Consider the following 17,919-nt stretch of genomic DNA (forward strand, 5'->3'; position numbering starts at 1 on the left):
GGGCACAGGGAAGCAGGGAGAAAAGCAAATGCCCTGACAAGCTGCATGATCCTACAGGTCACCCTGGAACTTTGATGCTCAGGTGCACACAAGGGGGTGCTGGGCCAGAAAGGGCAAGATTATGGGTAACTTGGGGGTGCTGGGCCAGAAAGGGCACGGTTCAGCTTTGCAATTGCTGTTCGGCCTTGAGTGCCATGGAAGGGGTTCTTCCTCGTGTGACCCCTCCCCCCACCTCTCACAGGGCACCAATATCTACCATGCGTGACGGATCACCATGCATGGCATAGGCGCACACATGGAGGCCGTGGAGTAGAGTGGTAACCGTCATGGAGTCAGAGACATGGGCTCGAGCCCTGATTCTGCCACTTAGAACCACGGACCTGGCCTCTCAGTGCCTCATCTTTCATCTTGCATGTGTGAAGCCCTTAGCACCGAGCCTGCTGTCTAACAAGTGTTCTTCTACACCAACAGTAGCTGTTTCTAAGTCTTAACTTCCCCCAGACTCCGGTGAGAGCAGAATGTGCCACCCCGCCCCCCCGACCTCTGTGTCCATGCAGGGGGCAAGACAGGACCACTTTATAAGGGTTAGAAATGGAATATATAAGGTGCTCAGTGCCTGCTTGGCACCTGGCAGGTGCTCAGTAACTGGCTGATTCCCCAGTAGAGAAAATCCAAAGAAGCCAGGCCAGTGGCTGGACTGGGGGCTGAGTTCTCACCATTCTCCTGTGCCAGACTCTCCAGATATTTTGCCTTCATCTGCTCCTCTTTTGACCGCTTCATCTCCTTGAAGTACTCAATCACCTCTGGGGGCAGCTTCTCCCCTGGAAGGCGGGGAGGCAGCAGCAGAGAGTTGTAGGAATCGTAGCCCTTCAGCATTCGCAAGATCTGCTCAAGGAGAACAGGAACTGTGGTTGGTCCCACTGGAAGCTTCCTCTCCATGGCCCCAGGTGGCTCTGCCACTCACCTTGCAAAAGCCCTGCTCCTGCCTGAGCCTGAGGTGTGCACAGATACTTTCTGGATTTCTAAGGGCAGGGTCCTTTGCAGAAGTCTAAAGTATAAGGATGAGCCCTGAATCTTGGGGATATAGGATTTTTTAATTTTGTCCCATTTGAGCCTGGGCGTTTCCCATGTGGAAAAGAATTTTCTTCTTGTTTTAAAAATAACATTTACTGTTTTTCTTTTGTTTATTTTTTCCCCACTGACAAAAGTTCAGAACTCAACTATCCATTTTGAGTGACATGTTATTGATAAGCATTGTGGTTAGCAATAGTATACTAGGTAAAGGGGTTGTCTCATAAATAAAGGATTCAGAGAAAAACAGGTAAAATGTCATTAAGTATGTGTGTGTATATTTGTGTGTGTGTGTGTGTGTGTGAGAGAGAGAGAGAAAGAGAGAGAGAGAGAGATGTATGTTGGGGTTGAGAGATGAAGCACAGGATGCATAGTTAAATTTAAATTTCAGATAAGCAATGAATAATTTTTAAAGTATAAATCTGTCCCATGTTGTTTATATGGATACAAATTTAATGGGGGCAACCTGTTTTTCTTTCTACTAAATCCAAAACCCTAGTGTACATATATTTATAAAAGACGGTAAGCAATTATGGAACTATATGACCTAATTCACTGGTGTGAAAAATCAGTTTTGTTAGGTAACACTTTGAAATCACCAGTTTTAGTTGTTTGAAAACAAATGTTAATGAGCTTATTCTAAAATCTAGATGGAGGCTAAGAATAGTTAAAACACTAATGAAGAAAAATAAGAAAGAATCGCCCTACCAGACATCAGGATTTATAAAATTGGAGCAAGAGACAGGGTGGTATCTTTTTTTTCCTTTTTGGCTGTCCTACATGGAGTTCCAGGTTAGGGATCAGATCCGAGCTGCAGTTGCAACCTATGCTGCAGCTGTGGCAGTGCCAGATCCTTAACCCACTGTGCTGGGCCAGGGATTGAACCTGTGTCCCAGTGCTCCAGAGATGCCACTGATCTCACTGTGCCACAGGGGGAACTCCTAGACAAGGTGGTGTTGATGCTGGGATAGATAGACAAATTGACCAACAAAACAGAAGAGAGAGCTCAGGATAAAGCCATGTGTATGTGGAAAGTGGACACAGAACAGAGGTGGCACGGCAGACCAGCGGGGAAAGATAGAACCATACCAAAGACTGGTTGTTGCTGAGACACAAAGGCCTGGCCAACGTGCTTCAACTGGGGTAAGCCTAAAGAGGCAGCCCAGCTCCAGAGCTTCCTGTGGGATCAGCTGAAGTCTGTCCAATCTCATCACAGTTCACCTTCTCGGTCCACCAGTCCCATGCCCCTTATTCTTTACAGGGGTTGTCCCTGTGAGTGCTCTCTGATGAACCTTCTACATGCAGATCTCAGTCTTAGATTCTGTTTCTACTGACCCTTACCCACAACACAGCAAGTTGTGCCAACATCAGCTACGGAGCATTTAATAAATACCTAATGTAAAGACTTGTTTCTAAAGGGACAGAATCCCATTCTGAGAAAAATTCCTAGACGCAGAATCCAAATTGGGCAGAGCATAAACACTGGATGTAAAGAAGATAGAGATTCAAAGCCTGAGTTGGGGGAGGGTCCAGAGGAAGCAGAACCACCTTAGCTAAGTCATCCCCAAATTTCTGAGCCATAGCAAACAGGAGAAAACAATGGAGGAATGCATTTAAGATATTCAAGTACAGAAAATGTGAGCCAAGGATACCTGATCCAATCAAACTGATCCTTAAGCACAAAAGCTACAGAAAAAAAAATTATGAACATGTGAGTATTCAGAGAATACTGTTCCCATGGTTCCTTCTTGAGGAATCCACTAGAGAGTTAGCTGAAAATCTAGTAGTGATTGGAGACGCTTCATCACAAAGACTAATGCTGAGCATTGAATATATTCAAGTGTACAACTAAGACTATACAATGGAAATTTGGTTGTGACATCTTAACACTGTAAGCTCTGACACCATAGGTTTAATACAGGAAGCAAAATGAGATGACTACCCACTAGGCACTAACTGGAAGTTAAAAAAAATACGATTTTTAAAAATTTATCACATCTGTAGTTATATAATGAAAAGAAATACCATTTTAAATTGGGCAGTGGTGAGGACAGGGAAAAAGAGATTACTAGCTAATTTCATTATTGCTCATAGTAGGGAAGTAAGAGGCAGTTTCCAAAAAGTGAGATACTAAGAGCATAAGATATAGGTATAGTTTATATATATTAGCCTCGAGGTAGGAGAGCAGGGTAGAGATAGTCATAATGAACCTGGATAGATGAATGAAACAGAATAGAGATCCCTAGAGATCCCAGAAATAGACTCAAATAAATATAGTCAACTGGTCTTTGACAAAGGAGCAAATGCAGTATAATGGAGAAAATATAGTTTTTTTTTTTTTTTTTTTTTACAAGTGGTGTTGTAATTGGACAGACACAGCCAAAAGACCAATCTGAATGGATCTTAACTCTTCACAAAAATGAACTCAAGTGGATTACAGGCCCAAATGAGAAATGTGAAACTAAAATTTCTAGAAGGTAGCATAACAGAAAATCTGGATGACCTAGAGCAGGATGATGATTTTTCTAATACAAGTCCAAAGGCACAGTCTAGGGAAAAAATAATTGATAAGCTGGACTTCACTAAAACAAAAAGTTTCTGCTCTGAAAACACAATGTCAAGAGAACGAAAAGACAAGGCATAGACTTGCAAAAGATACATCTGATAAAGGACTGTTAGTCAAAATATATAAAGAACTGGTCTAAGTCAACCATAAGAAAACAAACAACCCAGTTAAAAACTGGGCCAAAAACCTTAATAGACAACTCACTAAAAAAGATACACAGATGGCAAGTAGGCATATTAATATCTGTTTCACATCATATATGTCTTCAGAGAAATGCAAATTAAAACAATGAGACACCACTATACACCTATTAGAACAGACAAAATCCAAAACCCTGACAACATCAAAAACTAGTGAGGAAGAACAGCAACAGGAACTCTCATTTACTGCTAGGAGAAATGCAAAATGGTACAACCACTTTGGAAGACAGTTTGTCAGTGTCTTACAAACTAAACATACTCTCACCATATGACCCAGCAATCATACGCCTTAGCATTTACCTAAAGGAGCCAAAAACTTATGTTCATATCAAAACCTGCACACAGATGTTTACAGCAGACTTATTCATAATTGCCAAAGCCTGGAACCAAAAGCTTTCAGTAGGTGAATGGATAAATAAACTGTGGCATTACCAGACAATGGAATGTTACTCAGCACTAAAAAGAAATGAGCTATTAAGCCAGGAAAAGATATGCAGGAAACTTAAGTGCATATTACTAAGTGAAAGAAGCCAATGTTAATCTCTACATACTGTATAAGTTCAACTTTATGGCATTCTGAAAAAGGCAAAACTATGGAGACAGTAAAAATATCAGTGGTTGCCAGGGGTTGGGAGAGGGAAGAATGAATAGGTGGAGCATTTAGGGCAATTAATATACTTCCTTTGACACTATGATGATGGATACATGTTATACATTTATCTAAACCCATAGAATTACCAGGGGTGAACTGTGATGTCAACTATGGACTTTGGGCGATTATGAAATTCTAGTGAGGGATGTTGATAATGGGGGAGGCGAGGCATATGTAAGGGCAGGAGGTATATGGGAAATCCTGGCACATTGGGCTGTGAATTTAAAACTGCTCTAAAAACAGTTAAAAAATGGACAAGGAGGAGCAATTGTAAAATGTGCAGCCCAGACACACAGGAAAAAGAAAAAAAAAAAGCAGATTTAAGCCCTAATATGATTATTAAATGTAAATGGTCTAAATACGTCCATTAAAAACAGAGACCAGCAGAGCGTATTAAAAAAGACCCAAACATATGCTGTTTACAAGAAACTCACTTCAAATACAATGACTGTGGCATATGTTCTTTTCTGTAAGCATGTATTAGTTGTTTAAAATGTATAATGAGATCACAAAGAAGCAAAGAATTCTGCTCAGGGCCAGGGAAGTAGGTCAGGAAAGGCTGCTAAGTGATTGTTAAATTGACAGGGAAGAGTTCAGGGGAAGAAGGGGCAAAGGTCAGTAGGAAGTTGTCCAGGCAGAGAGAAGAGTACCTGGCAGGGCCCAGCATGTGTAGGAAAATGGAGTTTGATTTTGGTCTCTGCTCACCTTCTCTTCTACATGATATTGCTGGTCAAATTCTAAGGAGTAAAATTCAATGGGAAAGTTGCAGGGGTTCTTCACCACCACCTCGGCCTCGTCTCCAGGTGCATAAGGCAGCAGTGGCCCCAGCTCCAGAATCGACGGACTAAATTCCAAGCGTGGCTCTAAACCTTGCCCCTCTGCCAGCAGAGTAAGCTTTTGAGCACTCTGGGCAATCTGGAACATCAGGGTTTGGCTGTAGAATTTCTGGAAAACATAAAAACAAAACAAACACCTGGATTTTTTCTGTCATGTGCCATGTAAAATTGATAAACACTTGGGGGTTGGGGGGCAGCAAAATTGATCATCTAGATTAAGAGAGAAAACTTTTCTTATAAAATGGCATGAGAACAATTTATATTAGATTTTTGATATTGGGTATCTAGCATGCCAGGCCCTGTACCTAGCGCTTTGTCACGGCCCCTCTGAATGCTGTTCTCATATCTCTCAGATCCTCCAGTGTGCTCAGATGTCGCACTGCCACTATCTGCACTTCTGCGTCTGTACGTCTGGGCTCTTACTTCATGGGCGCTGCTGCCCATGGGTAGGGCAGGGCAGTGGAGGGCAGAAGTGCTAGGCAAGTATCACCTTCTGGGAGTAATCCTCGACCAATGATTCTTGGGAGTTACTGTATAAAGACCCTAGCTCCTTCACTCCTGGGAAGGCATAATTCTGAAATGTGTATTTTGCATATTTCTGTAGAACTGCAGTGGGATTAAGCTCCAGTCTCCAAGGCAGCTGTCTCATTCATACACCTTATTGGCTGCTTTCCTTTTCCTTATCATCTTCTACTTCTCCATCAGTATTCCCTAAACTCCCCTCCCCCGACTCCCTACACTTCTTCAGTAATCTGCTTGCACTCAAATTCTTGTCTCCAGGTCTGTTTCTTGAAGAATCTGAATGATCATATTTCTATTATTTGAAGACATGGTTAAACAGCTGGTCAGAGGTGATCAGCTAGGGCTTTCAGTTTATCGGAAACCATTACAATCCAAATACCAGTTGATAGTGATACCAATTACCCTAATCTGGTTTTACGGAGGGCCCTATTAAAATGCATAATCATAGGCCCCTGACTTGGTAGGGGCACAGTAAGGCTGGGAATCCTTTACTTGTAGCAGATGCTCAGGTTGTTCTGATAGAGTTGGGCTCACAGCTTAGGCTTAGAAGGCATGATTGGTACATGATTTGGAGAGCACTAAACTACCTTGGCTAAAGGGGGGAAATCAGATGGCTGGAATGTGTAAGGACATAAATACAAGTTGAGAAAAATACCTATTGCTGGAGGCAGTAAGAGAATGAATTATTGGCTAAGAAGGCTTTTTATATAGGCATAGGCTTTGCAGTTTCTGTGATCCAAACTTCTACATCTTAACTGCTTTTTATGGAACTATTTCTAAAACATTTCATTCATCTCCTTGCTTTCTAACTCAGGGTATTCTGAACACATGTCCTAAAGTCTAGGCGTTGTTAGTAGGGACATCAGTGGCCTCTGTGCTGCTAATGCTGGCGGAGAAGTAGGTGTGGATCGTGTGGGTTGCCAGGCTAACCAGTTCCTTGTAAACACCGAATAAATTCCTCTCCCAACTCTAATTTAAAACATACACCCCCAGTGTTCATAGCAGCACTATTTACAATAGCCAAGACATGGAAGCAACCTAAATGTCCATCGACAGAGGACTGGATGAAGGAGATGTGGAACATATATACAATGGACTATTACTCAGTCACAGGAGAGAATGAAATAACGCCATTTGCAGCAACACGGATGCAGACAAAGACAAATATATGATATCACTGCGGAATCTAAAATAATGATACAAATGACTTTACATAACAGAAATAAACTCATCGACATAGAAAACAAACCGATGATCACCAAAGGGGATAGCGGGGAGGTAGAGAGATGCATTACGAGTTGGGGATTACCATATACACACCACTACATATAAAATAGGTAAACAATGAGGACCTATTGTATGCCACAGGGAAATATACTCAATATCTTGCAATAACCTATAACAGAAAAAAATCTGAAAAAGAATGTGTGTGTGTGTGTGTGTTTCTTGGACACTAGAAATGAACCCAACATTGTAAATGAACTATACTTCAATTTTTAAAAACTGACACTTAACCCCCCCCCCATTTGGTGGAGACATTTTATTACTTTGACCAATTTCAATTCAACATTTATGGAACTGCTCAAACAAATCTAATTTTTTTTTACTATATTTATTGATAATTAACCTCATTCAGTAAAACATCCAAAATCTTGAATAAACACTCTGGCAGTCTTAAGACACTTCAAGAATGACACACAGAGGAATTTTCTTTTCTTTTAAAAGGGTTGGGAGATTTTGGTAATGACAGAAACAGAGACTCTATTTCAGAATCAGATATGAAGTCATTCACTTTTCTTCCTTCTCACTGTAGATCCTTAGCATTATTCTCAAAACCATTACCAGGAAAACGGGAGTTAACCACAGGTATTTTATAAAGCTCACATCGATTTCTTCTTTTAAAAGAATAGAGAAAAACATTTCCCAAGTGCCTTAGGCTTTGAGCAAAAGTCTTTACAGCGTAACCTCTTGAGATCCTCTCTGGTTCCAGGATTTTATTATTTTTCACTGTGTTCTTTGCCAGGAGTAGCTCTGTGCTGATAGTAAAACACGTGTGTGGCCCAGGGAGTATGTCTACCAGGAAGTACTCAGTATCACAACAACGGATGATAATAGTAAGTAGATCTTGAGTCACTGCATATAGAGCAGTAAGCTATGCATTTTATTCGCATTAATTCATTTAATCTTCCAAATCACCCTAGGAGATAGCAATTGCAGGTGATAATGTGTTATCTGAAATCCAGGGGCCAGATGCTTTCACATTCAGATTTTTAAAAAGGTAAACACAGTGCTCATATCCTCTGCTACAGAGTATCCTCAGCGGGGCCTGGAGCAGGTCCCCTGTAATCAAACTCATGACTATTTCTGCAGTTGCAGTGTGTGAGTCTGCAAACCAAGGGGCATAAATAAAGGTTAAGCAGTCTCATGACAGTTCAGATTAGGTTTTTTCTGCCAAGTGAGTTTGGGACTGAAACTTATGAAATTTTCTTTGCTAGGTTTTAGAACTTATTGGATTTTGGAAGTGCAATGAGGGATTTTGGACCTGTGATATTATTTTTCATTTTACCTAGGAGCAAACTGAGGTTTAGTGAGGCTGAGTAATTTGTCCAAAGCCATGCAGCCTCTAAGGGCAGAGGCAGAAGGTCACTAAGCCAGGTCTGCTGCTAACAGTCCAAGTGTCAGACAGACCTGCTGATTCCAGAGCCGATGCTCGCAAGCACCAGGACACAGCTCCTGAGTAGACCAGAGGGCTGGATGTCACACTGCAGATGGTGAGGGACGAGTCCCGCAAAGTGACCCCGAGAGTCTGCGTGAGACTGCATCTCTTCAAAGCTTACCTCTTCTTTGGGCATGAACTTCACTTGCACATTGGACCTCTCGCCTGGATCCAAGACCCCAGAGGTCGGCTGAATCTCAAAGATCCGTGTCTTTGGCTTGAATTCAGCACACAGTTTCCGTCTTAAGTACTTTGGAATGTGTTTCTCCAGCTGGTTAATGAATATTAGACAATTAGATCATTTTCTGTGCAAAATAGGCTTAGTCTACCCTCCCTTCATTCAACCTACGTTTACTGATTGCCTCCCAGGTGTCAGGGGATGTAGGGAAACCAAGGACAGAGATAAAACAGACGTTTGCCAGACGGCATGACCTCCAGGTCCTTGAGTGCTGGGCTGAGGGCCTAGATTTTATTCAGGAGGCAGCGGCTGTCACTGCGATTCTTGGAGCAGGAGGGTGAAATGAAGAGAGTGAAGGACTGGAATTACAACCCGGGTTGAAATGGAGATGGAAGAGAAAAGGGGACAATGGGCCACACCTCCTTTACCTTGCTAGCTTGCTTTTGTCGGTGGATGAACCATTCACAAGGGACTTGGAGATGATTGGAAAGCTGAATAGTTTCCACGAGGCACTGGCCACACTGAATGGTGGCAAACTCCACTTTTCCACAAGACAGTGTCATACTGGGAATGGTCACCTTTGCTTGGAGACAGATGTGAACTGCTGGCCCTCCAACCACCTAGAAGGGGCATAAAATCGCTGCTGGCATGTGGCCTGGCATTGGAGGAAGAAAGCCCGGCTCTACAATCAGAACTGGAGCATCACAAGGGTGATCGGCAAGCAGAGCTCGAAGTTGGAGGACCAGCTGGGCCCAGTGGAGCATCTTACCTTGATGGGCAGAATGACCTCTTTGTTTCCAACAGAAACATTGCCCCCTTGTGTGTCAAATCTCACTTCGAATGTTTCTGTTTCACAGTAAGGCAGATTCTTGACACGATCTAACTCAATACTGAAGCCTGGACCAAAGCAAACAAAATTTCTTTGTGGGCAAGAAAGAAAAAAAAAAATCAAGAGCTGCTCTAGACAGAGCCCATGGGAGGCGGGATGACCACTCAAAGTATCAATTAAAGGCCTAAACACTCATTCACATGATCCCAGAAGAGGCACAAAAGCTACTCCAGGACAGTACAGAGGGCCACCTTGGTGAAAGGACATTTCAATAGGAAGCCTGGTTACCTGTGTCGTGAAGGACACGCTTTTCTGCATGGAAGGACACTGGGAAGTGACTAGTGTTGGTGATCTTGATGATGTGGGTTCGGACGTCACCAAGGACGATGTAGCCGAAATCCAGGATATACTCTGGAAGTTGGACTCTGAAACAGTTAATGAATGCTCCTTACTGCTGACTTTTCAGGCGTGAGAAAGCATGAGGCTCTCTTCTGCCTCTTTTACTATTCTACTCTCTGGAGTGGAGAACCAACACTCTCCAGAACGGAGAGGAGGAGCAAGACACGCCCCCCAGAAGTCCACACTGCTGCTGCAGCTGTCAGTTCCAAAGGTATCCCATGCTGGCCCCTGAGGACCTGAAGCCGGGACTGTCTGTTAGACAAAGCAGAGGTTTCTGACTTTAAGAGGCAGACACCTGCCCGGTTGGCTGGCTGATAAACAGCAGATACATGAGGCGAGTGGATGTCCTTCCTACTTGGCCAACTGCTCATATGGGGGAGGGCTCTGGGGAGGGAACTGCCTGCTGCCCTATGCCCCAAAACGAGCATGATCAGGAAGGGCACTCACTTGATCAGTTTGCGGCGATGGGAGAAGTCGTCCACGGAACCAGGGACAATTGATTTTTGATGTTCAAGGGCGTAGCCTTGGACTATAAGTCGCTCTACTTCAATTTGGAGCTGAGCATTTAACTGGAGCAGGAGAGAAGAGCAAGCGAGCAGATTCTTTTAGAACATGCATTCCCAACAGGGCAATATTACCCTAAAGGGGCAAAAAGTGCTTCATGAAGGGGAGTGGGCAAAAAATCTTAGGTATTACAGTGGTCTGTGGCCCACCAAAGGGTCACAGTATATAAATAGATGTACAGTATATGTATGGTGTCAAGTTTTTGTTTGGGCACATAGGGTGAGCTAAACAAATTGATACATCTGTGCTACGGAATATTACTCAGTAATGAAGTAAGGAGTGAACTATTTATGTTGATGGATCTCAAGGGCATTATGCTGAAGTAAATAAAAGCCAGTCTCAAAAGGTTACATACTGTATGACTCCATTTACCCGACATTCTAGAAATAACAAGAGTACAGAGATAGAGAGCTACAGTGATTGCCAGGGTAAGGCATGGGGTGACGGGGGATAGCCACAAAGGAGTAGCACGCAAGGGAAAAAACAAATAAAAAATAAGAGGCTCAATTCTCCCTGTTGAAAATAAGGGAAGAGACTTCCAGCTTCTTTTTCTTAGAGCCTTTACTTGAAAAAACTTGTGAGTTCTTTCTCTGCCTCTCTGAAATATATAAATCAGTCTTTTTATAGGCTAACTAAGCCTTTTATCAGCTTTACAACCCAGAAGCGTCTTGTTCAAGGACCTGAGAACCATCTCTCTGACATCAAGAAAGAGAGAGTCCCATCTCCCAGTTTCTGTGGGAGGGTAGGAGTCTGTCATAAAAACACAAGAGGTTTGTTTCTCCTTTGGCTAAAGTTAATTGGCTAACACAGACAGGGACCCCGATGGCCATGTGAATTCAGCACGAACTACATGCGACAAATGGTGCTGTCAAGCCCTCTTACTTGAGGACTAGTTAGAGTTCCTCCTTAAGGACTAGTTCATGTTTACCTTGAGAACACGTATATGATGGGTTATATCTGCTTGGCTCTGTAAAAGACTGAGATTTCATTCTGTCTTTGCATCTCTTTGTGGGCTGACAGTGACACAAAGGAACCCGTCTTGCTTTTAATGCTTATCAATCATAAAATTGTATTCTTTCTTTTCCACCTTTGTGGAGAGATTTTATGTGTTGGAAGGAGATTTTGTTTGTAATTCTATTTCCCACCATGCATAAAGGATATTTATGGAGTTAGAAGAGGATATCTGTATCTTTGCTTTGCTTTTTTTTTTTTTTTAATAGGGCCACACCCACGGCATATGGAAGTTCGGATTGGGATCGAATCAGAACTACACCTGCAAGCCTACGCCACAGCCACAGCAACGCGGGATCTGAGCCACATCTGTGGCCTACACCATAGCTCATGGCAATTATAAAACTTGGACCTTACTGAGTTTTATGAGATTATGCCAGATCCCCAACCCACTGAGCGAAGCCAGGGATCAAACCTCATCCTCATGGATACTAGTCGGATTCTTTTCCACTGTGCCACGATGGGAACTCCAAGAATTCCATATCTTAATTGTGGTTGTGATTACATAAAACTACACATGTGAAAAAACTGGTAGAAGTGTATACACACACACACACACACACACACACACAGATATGCATACACCCAGGCATGCAGACACACGAGTACATATAAGCTCTGTGGCTTGTACCAGTATCATTTTCCTAGTTCTGATACTGTTCTACAGTTGTGTAAGATGCTACCATGGGGAAAAACTTTTTTTCTTTTTTTTTTTTTTCAGTTTCCTGCGAAACTACTTCCTGTGCAGAGTGAAGCCCATCTTACCTCAAGAGATTCATCTTCGGACACTTCCTCAGGTGTCTCTAAGTGATCAGATGTTTCATATTTGTTGTACTCTTTTTCTAGGTTTTTTCTGGCCTGATTTAAAAAGATTTCATACTTTTCATTTCCTGTGGGGGTTGGAAGGAGAAGGAAGTCAGGATGGCTAGAAATACATAAATTATGCCTAAGACACAAACTATCAGCTGAGGACCAGTAATGTGAGAAGGGATGGGACCTTTGTGATACTTTGCCTGCCATGTTTCCTCTGCTGCAGAGGGTACAGGGTGAGGGAGTTGAATTTGTATCAGAGACTGCACTGCATTTTATGAGGTTATGCTTTAGGGAGCTACCAGCTGGTTCTCAACAACGAGATGGCAATAACACCTTAAGCCACGCATAGGATGACAAGCTGGATCCCAGCTTACATGCTACTTTGCCAGTTCTAGCACCAGTGGCTGCAGCACTTGGGAAACCCCTCCATGCTGGACAAACCCAGACAGATGTTCACCCTGTAGGTTAGTCTTTGTGTTTATTAATTCTCTATTAACAAAAAGAACATGCTTGGTTTAAGTTGCTTTAACAACACCTAAATACGCTACAGTCCCCTGAATCAGGGAGGCTGGACAAGTGGAGGGGAGATTTAAAAGGCTGAGGTGTGAGGGCTTAGTCTGAAGCTGCTTAGGGAAGGTGGATTTCAAGGAGCCCAAAGAAGGATTCTCAAAGGAGAGTGACAAGTTTCTCTTGACTCTTTGTCCTGTGCCCTATGTCAGAACGAAAGGACCCGAGTCAGTCTGTGCTAAATGAGCTGCTGCACTGAGCTTCAGTATCTGTCAAGGCAGAAATATTCTGGAACAGAGGGATGGCTCTGGGAGCTGGGTGTTACCCAGAAAAGCCTTGGCTAGGCATGTGAGTAGATAATTATTAATGGTCTAAATTAGCCTCCAAACTGTGTAATGCCAGCATAAGGGTGGGAACCTTGGGTACCTATCTGTACAGTTTATTTTTGAGACCTGTACTCCTTGCAGTAAGACCAGCCTTCTTCTCAATGGCGATCTGTGAGTGACAGCTCAGGGCGAGGTTGTAGCTGGAAGGAACACGGCAAAGGAGGAAAAGGTTTTTGGAAGTGTAATTTCCTGATCCCTTGATAAGTAATTTAATGATGGCAAGATGGCCCAGGGTCCTAATTTGGGACCACCCTGGACCACATCCTGTCTCACTCATCTCAAGGCACCAGGTCAATTTCAACTCGATGTTTCATGCAACTGAGGAATAACAGAGAAAGGAACTTGGGATGACGCCAAACAAATAACGCACGTTGCCATCAACGTTATCATCAGCAGCTGAAGCGCATCTTGTCATCCAGTGGGGAAACAGGAGAGCAGCAGAAGTACCTTTGAGGTTCCTGGGGAGATCGAGGCAGATTCGGGGAAAGATTCCTTCTCCAGTCAGAGTGATATTTTCTGGGTCCAGGTGGGCAATCTGTATCTGGAAACTCCTTTGAAAGACCTCAGGGACTCCAGGTAGATAGGAAACCTTCAACACCTGCTCTTCTTGTGAACTGATAAAACCCTACCCAGCAGAAAGACCAGAGAGAACTTTAAAAATTATGGACTCCTGCTTCTGGCATTTTGATGGACTAGATGATCCCAAGGGCTTATTGTGCTGGTTACTGTCCATGCACTCTCCCCGCCGAGATCCATTCCCATGAAGCCATTAGAAAATGGCAAATAGAGAAATTAGGCAGCACATGTGGGTGGGCATTTCATAAAAGACGAAACATGAATGGCAGATAAATACAGTAAAAGCTACGCATTCTCAGAAGTAATCAGGGATATGCAAACTAAGATCATAGTGAAAAAATTTTTTAGGAGTTCCTGTCGTGGCTCAGCAGTTAGTGAACCTGACTAGAATCCATGAGGATATGGGTTTGATCCCTGGCTTCACTCAGTGGGTTAAGGATCCGAAGTTGCTGTGTAGGTCACAGATACAGCTCGGACCCCAAGTGGCTGTGGCTCTGGCATAGGCTGGCAGCTACAGCTCCGATTGGACCCCTAGCCTGGGAACCTCCACATGCCGTGGGTGCGGCCTTAAAAATACAAAAAAATATTTAACTATAAGATTGGCAAAATTGACCACATTTTGGTGAGAATGTGTATCAAAAGAAACCCTTATATACAGCTGGCGGGAATGTCAATGGGAAAAGCCACTGGGAAAACTGCGTTATAAAGCACCTCCTTATAAAGTTAAACATATGCATAGCCCATGACCCAGAGATTTCACTCCTAGGAAAATTCCACCTGTGAGCCTGGTGACAGGTATAAGGATATTTGTAGCAGGATTATTTAATAGCAAAACTTGGGGGAGGGGGAACGTCCCTGACTGTGTTTTGACAGGAAAAAGGAAAATTACTTTCTAGTAGTTACAAAAGGAATATCATTCATTAATGAAAATAAATGAACTATAGCTACATGCAACAATGGGGATGAGCCTCAAAACCATAACAGTGGGTGGAAAAAGAAATTGCACAAGCTTACATGTATTGAAATCATTGCTCGAGATAAAGCAAAATCCCATAAAACAAAATCTTCAGGAGGGCAAGCATATTTGTCTGTTTTGTTTACTATTCTATCCTTAGTGCTGGAAAAATGCCTGGTCAGAGCAGGTGCTTAGGAGTTTTAAAGAATTAATAAACTACAAGTACTCAGTATAAGGATGTATATTTATGTACTAGAACTGTGTGTTTAAGAGGGAATGATAAACACAAAATTCAGACTAGTGGTTGCCAGTTGAGGGTAACAAGCAGGGGTATGAGAGAGAAGAGGAACCCAGGTGGGTTACAGGGTGTTAGATTTTGTGCATCAACATACAAGTGGCTTCAAACCTATAAGTAATGTTCTGGTTTGGAGACCAGTGGTGGGTCATGGTGTTCGTCTTATTACTGTGCGAAGTCAAACACGGTGACATGGACGTCTTCAGTGTACGTCAAATATCATATAATAAAACCTTAAAAAACTATGAAAAAGGTCACAAGATACAACTTCTAGGTCAGTAGGGTTGACTTTGGACCCCTCCTACCAGGATCACGCGGCCATCACGGGTGGGGAGGTGCCTTACTGAGAGAGGCAGGATGAGCGGCACTCCGGGCAGAAGGTTGTCTGGTGAAGACTGGTGGTCCGTCAGAACCTTGAACTCAAAGCCAACTTTCCCAGTGTTCTTGAGGGTGATTTCCTTCTCTGTGACGTGGTCAAACAGCTCGGGGGGGAGAAGAAGGACAAGAGTGATGACTCTGTCACCCGCCCTCCAGGATGCCGCTGTCATCCTGACAAAGGCAGATAGCCCAGCATGCCTCATGAACATGGACCTCGTTTTTCATGAGGCAGGTGCTGGCCAATCACAGTTCAGTACGACATCCCCGTGCCTACTGGGTGGAAGGAGCACGAGACCTTGGAAAGTGGCCCTTAGTTCTTCTAACAACTTGGTTTAGTATGGCGGTGGGGTGAGCGTCTAACCTCCCTGGACCTCCATTTTTTCACCACCAAGAATTCACATTAGAGGATTTTTTTTTTCTTTTCAGGGCCGTGCCTGAGGCATATGGAAGTTCCCAGGCGAGGGGTTGAATCAGAGCTACAGCTGCTGGCCTACACCACAGCCACAGCAATGTGGGATCTGAGCTGCATCTGCGACCTACACCACACAGCATATGGCAAAGCTGGATCCCCAACCCACTGAGCGAGGCCAGGGATTGAACCCACATCCTCATGGATATTAGTCAGATTCATTTCTGCTGTGCCACAATGGGAACTCTGTGTTAGAGGATCTTAAAGTAAACTTTTTCACATTAAGATTTGCTTTTTTGGATAAGAGGTGAGCTCAGAATTTCCTGTAATGAATTTTTTTCTACTTTTCCAGAGATACAGGGGAGTAATAGGCCAGACATGTTCTTTTTCCTAAGATTTTTACTGACATAATTCAGAAGGTCCAATAACGATAAACTAAAGCCACTTTGGGTTCTTAGGATAAGCTAGGGCAAGAATGAGATGCTTCAAATGATACACTCTTTGTTGAGCCAGAACCAGTTGCCCAAAGATGCTGGAGATGAGGAGCTAAAGAGAATTCTATTTGGTCATTGAAATGCACAAGGTGTCAATAGGGGTTGGGTGCATTTGATTTTAGGCACGATTTTTAACCTATAAACATACATGTACACATGCAATTCAGTAATTATACATGTAGTGGCTGGATAATGAGGATCTAATTCCCATTACAATTCGGTAGGGGATATGGCATCTGAGTACATAACACACATTCCAATTGGGAAGCGAAGATGTACGGATGCAGAATTAACTGACAAGTATTTCAAACCCAAGTTCGTTTATATTATGGCAAAGACTATATGTCAGTGCTGAGAGACTGTAAAGTAAGAGGAAGACAACAGAGGGAAGGAGGTGAGCTGTAGCTTACAGTATGTGTAGGTTTGGGGTTGGCCGAGTGGGAGACAAGCGGGGTACTGCAGGAGGGAGGATGGAGGCAGGAGAGGCTGGGGCGTGTTAGGGACACTGGGTAAACCAGCCTGGCCATAAATGAGTGAGTGGTCTATAATGGGAAATTATGAGAAGCAAAGTTTAATATGTAAGGAGCCTCAGTTAATAGAAGGACTTAGGTATGATACCCTTGCCCAGGTGGAGGAACCTGGCTCTGAGCCATCAGGTGACCCATGACTGACGGCCTCCTCTGACCCAGGCACAGTACTGACCAGACACTTCATTTAAGTAACCAGTACCTCCTGATGAAATCGGAATTGTGACCCTCATTCCCATTTTGCGGATGAGGGATGCCAAGGGGTGGAGAGGTTAGGGGCGGACCTACTGTTACAGTCAGCAGGAAGTAAAGCGAGGATAACATTCTGGTTCTCCTGACGATAAAACCAAGCTCCTCTCTCTATGCTGCTTCCTCACATGCCACTGGGGTTAACCGTTCAGGGATGGATGGGCTGAAAATGCAATTCTGGGAAAATCCATCTACCTGGCACTACTCTTTAGAGGGGTTAGCATGGAAACTATGAATGCATTGTAATCCCTTGCTTCCATGGGGTTTGTGGACCAGCAGAATCGCTGTCACCTGGGAGTGTGTTAGAAATGCAGATTCTCGGAGTTCCCACTGTGGCTCAGCGGTAACAAACCTGAGTAGTATCCATGAGGATACAGGTTTGATCCCTGGCCTTGCTCAGTGGGTTAAGGATCCGGTGTTGCTGTGAGCTGTGGTGTAGGTTGCTGGTGTGGCTTGGATCCTGCATGGCTGTAGCTGTGGTGTAAGTTGGCAGCTGTAGCTCTGATTTAACCCCTAGCCTGGGAACCTCCATATGCCACAGATGCGGCCCTGAAAAGCCAAAAAAAAAAAAAAAAAAAAGAAAGAAAGAAAGAAAGAAAAGAAATGCAGATTCTCATGCTGCACCCTGGACCTACAGAATCAGAATCTGCATTTGAACAAGATTCCCAGGTGATTCGTACACACATTGGAGTTACAGCTGCTGTAATAATTTAAGCATGGTGTAATGAGATCCTGCAGTGTAACAACCACAGTGATGATGGGAAAGAAAAACCAACTCAGAGGGAT

At 43.5% G+C, this 17,919-nt stretch overlaps 1 protein-coding gene across 1 annotated transcript in view; it reads right to left on the reverse strand.

Moving 5' to 3' along the window:
• HYDIN (HYDIN, axonemal central pair apparatus protein) overlaps window positions 1-17,919 on the reverse strand; it is a 412,515-nt gene that overhangs the window by 100,901 nt on the left and 293,695 nt on the right. Inside the window, 10 exon segments of the mRNA XM_021093814.1 lie at window positions 717-885; window positions 5,195-5,434; window positions 8,685-8,834; window positions 9,170-9,361; window positions 9,511-9,638; window positions 9,859-9,995; window positions 10,417-10,538; window positions 12,310-12,434; window positions 13,698-13,875; window positions 15,421-15,558. Of these exon segments, the coding sequence (XP_020949473.1) occupies window positions 717-885; window positions 5,195-5,434; window positions 8,685-8,834; window positions 9,170-9,361; window positions 9,511-9,638; window positions 9,859-9,995; window positions 10,417-10,538; window positions 12,310-12,434; window positions 13,698-13,875; window positions 15,421-15,558 (1,579 nt within the window).

The sequence above is a fragment of the Sus scrofa genome, chromosome 6 (genome assembly GCF_000003025.6).
Source record: "Sus scrofa isolate TJ Tabasco breed Duroc chromosome 6, Sscrofa11.1, whole genome shotgun sequence".
Classification (NCBI taxonomy): Eukaryota; Metazoa; Chordata; class Mammalia; order Artiodactyla; family Suidae; genus Sus; species Sus scrofa.